The 9,861-nt window shown below is 38.1% G+C and overlaps 1 protein-coding gene and 2 pseudogenes across 2 annotated transcripts; 1 reads left to right on the top strand and 2 right to left on the bottom strand.

Annotated features, from left to right (window-relative positions):
- Positions 1-1,793: 1,793 nt before the first annotated feature.
- Positions 1,794-5,465, top strand: LOC147283684 (arogenate dehydrogenase 1, chloroplastic-like). 2 transcript variants are annotated; one of them, XR_015122300.1, is made up of 3 exons: positions 1,794-3,030; positions 3,219-4,747; positions 5,285-5,465. XR_015122300.1 is itself a non-coding variant. In XM_086243798.1 (2 exons), exons 1-2 carry the CDS (start codon positions 1,931-1,933, stop codon positions 4,186-4,188), a joined length of 2,070 nt encoding a protein of 689 aa, XP_086099924.1. In that variant the 5' UTR covers positions 1,794-1,930; the 3' UTR covers positions 4,189-4,845. The 2 variants fall into 2 exon arrangements, 1 of the variants encoding a protein (XP_086099924.1); XM_086243798.1 differs by lacking the exon at positions 5,285-5,465 and having other exon boundaries at positions 3,219-4,845.
- A 411-nt stretch (positions 5,466-5,876) lies between these two features.
- On the bottom strand, positions 5,877-7,342 carry LOC147283683 (codeine O-demethylase-like; annotated as a pseudogene).
- A 1,012-nt stretch (positions 7,343-8,354) lies between these two features.
- On the bottom strand, positions 8,355-9,630 carry LOC147283682 (codeine O-demethylase-like; annotated as a pseudogene).
- Positions 9,631-9,861: the final 231 nt, after the last annotated feature.

The following is a 9,861-nucleotide window of genomic DNA, read 5'->3' as shown; positions in this document are numbered from 1 at the left end:
ATCAGTGGTGATACTAACCCTTTGATCACCTATAACACTCATAATTTTAGCCTTCTCCACATTGAATAAGTCTAAGACACCTGCAGCAACCTTCTTCCTATCTGGTATCTTAAACTTGGGACACAAGTCAGAGATCAAGTCCCTAAACGCAGCTGTCTCAACCACCCTAAAAGGCATTTCAACCCTTATCAAAAACCTAACAACCTTTTCCTCAAGCCTTTTTTGATTAAATGTATTGGGAACCAATAGAGCCAGAGCCCCCATACTGTCTTGTGTAATAGTGTATTGGTCTTTACTAAGAACATTACCCTTGTAACCAGGATTGTTTGTACACCTTTTCTCTATGTGATTCCTAATCCCAGTTGTCCCATTGTGCTTAGGATGGGCAGGCATTTCATGTTTGCAAGTGTTGCAAACAGCCCAAGGATACATGACCCCTTTTGCATTTTTCTTAAACACTTTGGTGCAAAAGGACCACACATCAGAATGCCTACCCTTCTTAACTACCTGTGGTTTAGACTCTGCTTGGTCATCTTGAACAGGTTGATTACTTTCTGGTTGGGGTGGAGGAGGAGGAGGTATTTGGGGTGTTTGGGGTAGGCCTGAGGTTATACTAGGAGCATTCATACTAATAGAGGCAGCATGTGTGTTTGATTGGCTAGACTCCATCCTAGAATCCTATGTTCAACAAAAGAGAAAATACATTAATTACTTAATACTAGACTTTTAATTGCCTACTTGATTTATTAGTTGATAAGTCTATAACTAAGCATACATACATATACATATACATTACACACATAGGCAGCAAGCAATCACAACCCTAAAAGCAAGCAATCAGAAGAGAATGAGAGGAGTAAGCAATCACAACCAAACTATAACTGAAATGAAAAAGAGGCATACAATCTATTTGAATACTAATAGAGGCAGCAAGCAATCACAGCCCTAAAAGCAATCACATAGGCAGCAAGCAATCACATCCAAACTATAACTGAAATGAAACTCATACATACCTGGTTCAGCAACCCTAAAAGAAAGCAAGCAGCACCCTGCAATAGAAGCATACAAATGTTAAATTGAGGAACACATTTAGAATCAGCACATTTAAATAGAATTGTAATCGAATTGAATTGAAAACCCCATTAATGAAAACCCATAAAACCCTAATCCCTAAACCCATAAAGCCAAAATATAGGCATATACACTAGAAACAGAAAATAAAATAAACCAATAAGCACAAAAAATAAGTAATTGTCTAATTTTCTATTCCAATATTCCATTTTTTTTTTCCTATAGGAACTATCTCTGCAACCAAATGGACCGTTAATTAAATAGAAGATATCTACAAGCCAACCCATACTTGATACTTCCCTAACTAAAATTTCAAAAAATAAAATAAAATAAAAGAATAAAACCAGTGCCCATTAACAAACTCATAGATCTTGCTGTCAATCTATGACGATTTCACGTAACTCAGGCATAATATAGAAAACAAAATTCAAGTAAGCCCATGATGCAAAGTATTAAGGTTATCAAAAACCCTCCAGAGCCCTAGTTTCTTCTTTTTTCCTCCTTACAACGGTTCATATAAAGCATAACAAAATTTCCCTAAATTTTCAAACAAAATAAATATATATGCGTTATGAAGGAAGCCTTCCAGAGCTCTGTTAGGTAGAGAGAGAGAGAGAGAGAGAGAGAGAGTACCTGGTAGAGCTTTATCTGGTAAACCCTAGAGGGTTCTTCCTCATCCTATTAACGGAACTCGATCCGTCCAGAAAGGCTGAAACTATTATCATTTTTTTGTTGTCCTGAAACTATATCAATCGCATTCGCCACAGCGGTCTTAAAACGCCGCCGTTTGCCTCGAGTTAAAAGTCTCTGCCTCAAAAGTCAAAATGCCTCTCTCTATGGTTAAAAAAAAATAAAAAAAATGGTGTGTGTCTCTCTCTCTCCTCTCCAATCTCTGAAACCCTCCCTCCCTCCTCTCTCTTCACTCGGCAACCCCCAAAGCTTGAGCTTTTTCTCAAATTCAACCTCAACAACTCGCTGTCTCCGCCACCACAAGTCCCTGAAAATCCAATCCCTCGACGCCGCCCAAGTCTACGACTACGAGTCCAAAGTCGCCACCCAATTCCACAACGCCCACTCACTGAACATCGCCATCGTCGGCTTCGGCAACTTCGGCCAATTCCTCGCCAAGACCCTCGTCCGCCAAGGCCACACCGTCCTCGCCCACTCCCGATTTGACCACTCCAAAACGGCGCAGCACCTCGGCGTTTCATTCTTCTCCGACCCCAACGACCTCTTCGAGCAACACCCACAACTCATTCTGCTCTGCACCTCCATAATCTCCGCCGAACCAGTCCTCAAATCTCTGCCTCTCCAGCGCCTCCGCCGCAACACCTTGTTTGTCGACGTGCTCTCCGTCAAGGAGTTCTCCAAGGCATTGTTGCTCAAGTCGTTGCCTGACTATTTCGATGTCGTTTGCACCCACCCCATGTTCGGACCCGAGAGCGCCACGCATGGGTGGAATGGGCTCTTCTTCGTGTATGAAAAGGTCCGAATTGGGTCCGAGGGATCGAGAGTTTCGCGGTGCAACAAGTTCTTGAACATTTTTGAGAAGGAAGGGTGTAGAATGGTGGAGATGAGCTGTTCCGAGCACGATAGGTACGCGGCGGGTTCACAGTTTATTACCCACACTGTTGGGAGAGTGTTGGAGATGTTGAAATTGGAGTCGACGCCCATAAACACCAAAGGGTATGAAACATTGTTGGATTTGGTGGAGAACACAGCTGGGGATAGCTTTGATTTGTATTACGGGTTGTTTATGTACAATAAGAATGCATTGGAGATGTTAGAGAGGTTGGACTTGGCTTTTGAGGATTTGAAGAAACAGCTTTTTGGACATTTGCATGATGTTGTGAGAAAGCAACTGTTTGGCAGTGCCGAAAAGGTGAGAACTTTGCAGGAGGATTACGCTAACCAGGCTCAGAATGGAGCTGCATTGGTATCTTCTTCAAAAGCTATGAGGTAAACTTTCAGTGCATTGAATTTTTTTTCTTTTCTGTTTTTCTTGAAGAAATGAATTTGTTGGTTTTCGTAGTTTGATGGACATTTTATCTTTTGCTTGCTTGTTTGATGTACACATTGTGGAATTTGTTGAGTAGTCACTGCATCTTAGTGATATGTTAACAAATAGCTTTAATGGAAACCTACAGATTGAATATTGCTCAGCCACATGACCACAAAACACAGATTTTGGATCGCTTTGATAACAACTCAAGGCTCAAGATTGCAATTGTTGGTTTTGGCAACTTCGGTCAGTTCCTTGCTAAAACCATAGTACGCCAAGGCCATAAGGTCCTGGCATATTCTCGATCAGACTACTCTGATGTGGCTCAAAAATTAGGGATTTCTTACTTCTCAGATGCAGACGATCTCTGCGAAGAGCATCCAGAAGTGATTCTTCTTTGTACATCCATTCTTTCAACTGAGAAAGTTCTGAGGTCACTGCCCATTCAGAGGTTGAAGAGAAACACTTTATTTGTTGATGTTCTATCAGTAAAAGAATTTCCAAGAAATCTGTTTCTTCAGGATTTGCCGCTGGATTTTGATATTCTCTGTACACATCCTATGTTTGGACCAGAGAGTGGTAAAAATGGATGGAATGGTCTTTCTTTTGTTTATGATAAGGTCAGGGTTGGAAGTGATGAATCACGAGTATCACGGTGTGACCAATTTCTTGATATCTTTGCCCGAGAAGGGTGCCGAATGGTGGAAATGTCTTGTGCAGAACATGATAGGCATGCAGCAGGGTCACAATTCATTACACACACTATGGGAAGGGTTTTGGAGAAGTTAGGTTTGGAATCGACACCAATCAACACAAAGGGTTACAAGACTTTGTTGAATTTAGTGGAGAATACAGCAGGAGATAGCTTTGATCTTTACTATGGTTTGTTCATGTACAATATAAATGCAATGGAGCAGCTAAAGAGGTTGGACCTCGCTTTTGAATCATTAAAGAAGCAGCTTTTTGGGCGTTTGCATGGTGTGCTTCGGAAGCAACTTTTTGAGAATGCAGATAAGTCCGAAGATGTGCAGGAAAAACCCTTGTTGCCAAAACCATTCCATAATGATTCTGCACTGACAACTTCTTTGGAGGCCCTTAACATTCAGAAGAACTAAATCATCTTCCTACCTTATCGATAAGTGAAATTTATCCACATGATTAATATTTTGTTCTTCAAGGTTATGAATTTGGAGTAAATTTCTGTTCTGTTTGTTTACTGGAAATTAGCAAAATCCGAAATTCCGGACCTCTGTCTGTATATCTATTTTGTTTGAATGGTTCCACTTGGAGCTTTGTGGTGGTATTGTAACTTGATCACTGCATCCAATGGGAATCAGTGAAGACATTGTTTCTGGTCTTTGATCGAGCTGCTGGAGGTTGGTTCCGTAGTAGCTGCATCCGAAGGGAGTCTATACTCCTTGTAGCTGCTTTAGCCCTCCCTTGGTGAGCTTGTCGAAGATACTGATAGAGGTAAAGATATGAAATTTTTTTGGGGTTGGCTCTTGTACAACAATGGATTTATGAAAGTTATCAAAGTTGAGTGCACTACAAAGAGGGTGTGGGTCGAGGCATTTAGGGAAGACATGATGGCATATGATGCTAGGGATGATATACCCCTTGATTGTTGTGATGAGTTTAAATCTTTGGAGGTTTTTGGCTGTCCCTCCATCTGCGGTAAGGAAAAAGATATGTAGGACCGAGTTTAACTTTTTTTTTTTAGAACATTTATGTTAGTTTTTGCAGATAATGAGTAATGGAATTGAGGAATTAAGGACATTTTTTTTTTTTTTTGTTAATGTAGGACTGAGTCATATGTTAATGTGGTTGGCTAGCTGCCTTTATCTGAAGTATTGTTAGAAATGGCTTTGAGGAATAAGGACAGTGTTTTATATTTTCCTTTCTATTTCTTCTTTTACATCAGTGCTGTTGATTAATGTTTCATATGATTGAGGTAAGAAAGTTTCCAATATTATCAAGAAAAAGACAATAATAGTAACATCTCTGTCCAAGATTTAAGACATTGCAGTTGAGAGTACTGTTGGGTGGTCTTAAAGTACACCATGTCAACTAAATTTTCAGATTTCAGATTAAGTAACAGAAACTAAATAGTCAATGACCGGTCTTTGTTATTCATGGTGTGTATCAAATATTCCAATATATGCATATGTTTCTTTTTCCTAATATTGAATGTATGCATATATAATTATGCAGATTTAGAAGTGTAGCTGGTATAGAAAAAAACAAGTCAGAAAATTAGATTCTTTTTCCTAGTGAAATGGGGTATTTGCTTTTGGAACGATGGTGAAATGGGGTCTTTGTTAAGAGCACAGTCTGTCCAGAACATTGATGTTTACATTAGATGAACTTGTCAAGGAATCATATATCCTATATTTCTATGTCATATGTTAATGTAGCTGGCTGCCTTTATCTGTAGAACTATTAGAAATGGCTTTAAGGAATAAGGACATTGTTTCTTTCTCTCTCTTAGTCTTCTTTTACATCAGTGGAGTTGATTGATGCTTCATATGATTGATGAAAGAACTTTTCCAGTATTATTACAACAAAGCATAATAACATACCATATGCAGAAAGCAGATATGCCATCTTAACATATTACATTGATTCAAATTATTTGTACCATCTCTAATTAGTCCACAAAGGAACATGATTTGTGACACTAATAGGCCTTAGCTAACACGTGAATCAGATATACAATTTGATCATCACAAGGGTCGGAGTTATTGTAAAACTTCATGATTTCATCACAAATGAGCTTCAAGAAAAGAAAAATACAGAAGAAAAATTAGATTTTTACTGTTTGAAGTGCTATCTCCTCTCTCTGATAGTATTCATAGTTGATATGACCATAGTTTTTGACATATTTGTATAACCTTGGCCTTGTCTCCTTTATCAAGTGCTCCACTGGACCAATCTCTTATTCGGAATCTAGTTCATTAAACAAGGCCACAGACATCCTCATTCTTTCAGTATTTGTCACTACCCTGTGCATTGGGCTCTTGAATATGCCATTACTCATTATCTGCATGAATTCATAAAAAAGTGATTATGATTTCTGCATACTATCCAGCCATTTTGTGTTAAACGTATTTACCTCCATCTGATCACCCAAATTAACAAGAGCATGAGGAACAATGGGTACTCTTAACCCATTTATCATCTATCAAAAGTTGGAGACTTTCTACATCTCCACCTTGCAAGAGAACTGTCATTCCCGACCCATCTGTATGAGGTTTGACACCAAGAACCAGATCGGGTCTCAAACACTGTGGATAGAAGTTGAATCTTGCTTGCATCAGTGCTTGCTCTCCAAACAGCTGGTTTGCAAAGCTACTCTTCCAAATTCAACGACTTCGCCATGGCCTTAAAGACAAGAACCATCACAAACTTTGTCTTTGTTGCATATTCATGTAAGATATCTCTGCAGAAAATCAGTAAAAGCTCACCATAGAGAAATGCTATATTTCACAGTACTTCCATGAATCACAATGTGTGCATTTGTCACTTACAGAATATATATGCCATTTCATCTGTGATTAATTGTATTCAATGATTTTAGTTAAAAAAAAAAAAAATACTATGATCATATGCATTATGTAGTCAATCAATATTGAATAATGTTTAGGTGTACCCAAAATCATTTGGATTTTCTGGCCAAAGACTAAGCATTCTTTGGTCTTCTGGGAATACTCTAAGAGTTAGACGATAGGACCAGTCGAGAACTTGCTTTTGCGAGACTATGACAACGGTCCCATATCCTTCCGAGCGAAGATGTTCAGAGCCATGAACTGCTAGGGAGTACTTTTGCTTCTCTTCCACTGAAGTGCAAAGAATTGTTTTGCAGATTCACGTATGCCTTGTCAAGACATGAATTTGAAATCCCATGACCTATTGCCTGAAACCAAACATTATAAACAAGTGCAAGAAATATACTTGGCATATATTTATTTGGAAAGTGCTCCCCCCTGCAGCATTTAGTGCCCAAGAAAATTTATAGGCATAGAAATCGTCAATTTATTAAACAGAAATTATAACCTGGAAACATCCTGCTGAGCTGAGTGCTAATCTAAGTTTGTCTAGTTCATTCTCTGCTTACTTAGAATCAAGTGATGATGGGAAAAAGAGACTGATATCAATGATGGGAATTGGAGCTAATGATGGGGAAGAATCTATGGATCCAAAACTGGTTTCTTTGACAATATATTCAGGAGGTGGCTGATCACCATTGATAGACATTTCTTGGATACTCATGTTGTACTCTGTGGGTGTGACTGATCATCATTGATAGTCATCACATTCACTATAGAGACAAACTAGTCTGAACAATTTCTGTTAGCTTTAGTTAAGAAAAGAAAAAAAAAAAGAGCACACCCATCTAATTCAACATGATCCTCTGGAGCTACAACATGCTTGCCATGGCACTTAAAGAGATAAAAGCATAGTCTTTCTTGGGACATAATTTTCTTTTAGGTGCTGCACTACATGTTTAATTGGGTAAGGAAAAGGATATGAAGGACCGAGTTTAACTTTTTTTTTTTTTTTTTTTTTGAACTTTTATGATAGTTTTTGCAGATAATGAGTAATGGAATTGAGGAATAATGACAGTTTTTTTTTTTTGTTAATGTAGGACTGAGTCATATGTTAATGTAGCTGGCTAGCTGCCTTTATCTGCAGAATTGTTAGAAATGGCTTTGAGGAATAAGGACAGTGTTTTATATGTTCCTTTCTATTTCTTCTTTTACATCATTGCAGTTGATTAATGTTTCATATGATTCACGAAAGAAAGTTTCCAATATTATCAAGAAAAAGACAATAATAGCAACATCTCTGTTCAAGATTCAAGACATTGCAGTTGAGAGTACTGTTGAGTGGTCTTAAAAGTACACCATGTCAACTATATTTTCAGATTCAAGACATTTTTTAAAGAGAAATTTAGAACACTAACCCATTTTGGTCGTCATTAAAAACTTTTAACCCTTTTTTAAAATCTTTAGAATTTTAACCCTCGAGTAATGCTTGAGTTCCCCTTGAGAAGTGCTCGAACCTCCCTCGAGTAGTACTCAAATCCTATCGAGTAGTGCTTGAGGGGTGTTCGAGCACTTCTCGAGAGGAGTCCGAGAACTACTCGAGAGTCAAATTTCTAAAAATTTAAAAAAGAGGGTAAAAGTCTTTAATTGACTTCAATTTGAGTTAGTTTTCCAAATTTCAGTCTTATCACAATTAGCTGCAAGGAACAAAAATACAGAGAAGAAAAATTTGACTTTTACAGTTTCACAGTTTCAAGTGCTATCTCCCCTCTCTGATAGCATTCATAGTTGATGCGACCATAGTTTTTGACATTTTTGTATAACCTTGGCCTTGTCTCGTCTATCAAGTTCTCCACTGGACCAATCTCTGCTTCAGGATCTGGCATATTAAACAAGGCCACAGACATCCTCATTCTTTCAGTATTTGTGTGAATGGTACTTACCTGCATCTGATCACCAAGTTTGACAACAAGAGCATGAAGAACAATGGGCACTCTGACCCATTTTTCATCTAACAAAACTTGAAGACCTTCCACATCTCTGTCTTGCAAGGGAACTGTCATTCCTGACCTATCTGTATGACGTTTGACACCAAGAACCATATCAGGTCTCGAACACTGTGGATAGAAGTTGAATCTTGCTTGCATCAAGGCTTGCTCTCCAAACAGCTGGTTTGCAAAGCTACTCTCTTCCAAATTCAATGACTTCGCCATGGCCTTAAAGAGAAGACCCATCACAAACTTTATCTTTGTTGCATATTCATGTAAGATCTCTCTGCATGCATTCATCTGTCAGTCGTGACAGTAAACTAGCTTTAACAATTATTTGATATTTCATCGACTCAAACGCCTCATCCAAAAGCACTAAGTAAGTTGAAATTTGGATACTTTGAGTGAAAACAAATTCTATAATGCATTAGCTAGTCAATCAATAGTGTTAGCCTGTTAGGTGTACCCAAAATCATTTGGATTTTGTGGCCAAAGGTTAAGCCTTGTTTGATCTTCTGGGAATACTCTAAGACTTCGTTTGGTGCATAGGATATGATTGGATAGGATAAATGGCTAAATTCATATGTATTCAAGGAATAAGTTTCTAACTTGAAGGAATAAGATGTATTAAGATAGACTAATTATAAGGGGAGACTTATCCCTTCTAATCCTCCCAAAAATGGTGGGATTAAATAATCTATATTCTTCTTATATTCTTCCTTTAAGTTAGAAGATACCCTCCATATTTTTTCTTAAATACACATGAATTTAGCTATTTATTCTATCTAATCTTATCTTATGCACCAAACAAGACCTAAGAGTTAATCAATAGTACCAGTCGAGAACTTGCTTCTCTGAGACTATGACATCATTCCCATATCCTCAGAGCCATGAACTGCTCGGGAGTACTTCAGCTTCTCTTCCGCTGGAAGTGCAAAGAATGTTTTGCATCTTCACGTACCTTGTCAAGAAATGAATTTGAAATCCCATGACCTATTGCTTGAAACCCAACAAATAATTCCATATGTTTCTTCAGATCGAAAAGGTGAAAACAAGCCCAAGAAAGATACCATAAACTTAATAATAATTTAGTATCTTCTGGCCGGCTTGAGAGCAATTGCTTTAGGGCCGGGGTTGCTCATAACAAGGCAGAAAAACTTTACTTGTCTGTTTTTTAAGTAACTTGCATGAGAAAGAAGAAGAATTCGAGCAACTTGGCCGTTTCGTTGCATATTATATTCGTCACATTTTCCAT

This window comes from Dryas octopetala, chromosome 5, assembly GCF_963921425.1.
Source record: "Dryas octopetala chromosome 5, drDryOcto1.1, whole genome shotgun sequence".
NCBI lineage: Eukaryota > Viridiplantae > Streptophyta > Magnoliopsida > Rosales > Rosaceae > Dryas > Dryas octopetala.
This window is presented reverse-complemented; position numbering and strand designations above follow the sequence as displayed.

Excerpts from the sequence above, each read along its gene's own strand:
- LOC147283684 (XM_086243798.1), top strand. The coding sequence starts at position 1,931 with ATGGTGTGTGTCTCTCTCTCTCCTCTCCAATCTCTGAAACCCTCCCTC. Across the intron at positions 3,031-3,218 it reads TCTTCTTCAAAAGCTATGAG|ATTGAATATTGCTCAGCCAC; the intron begins GTAAACTTTCAG and ends GGAAACCTACAG.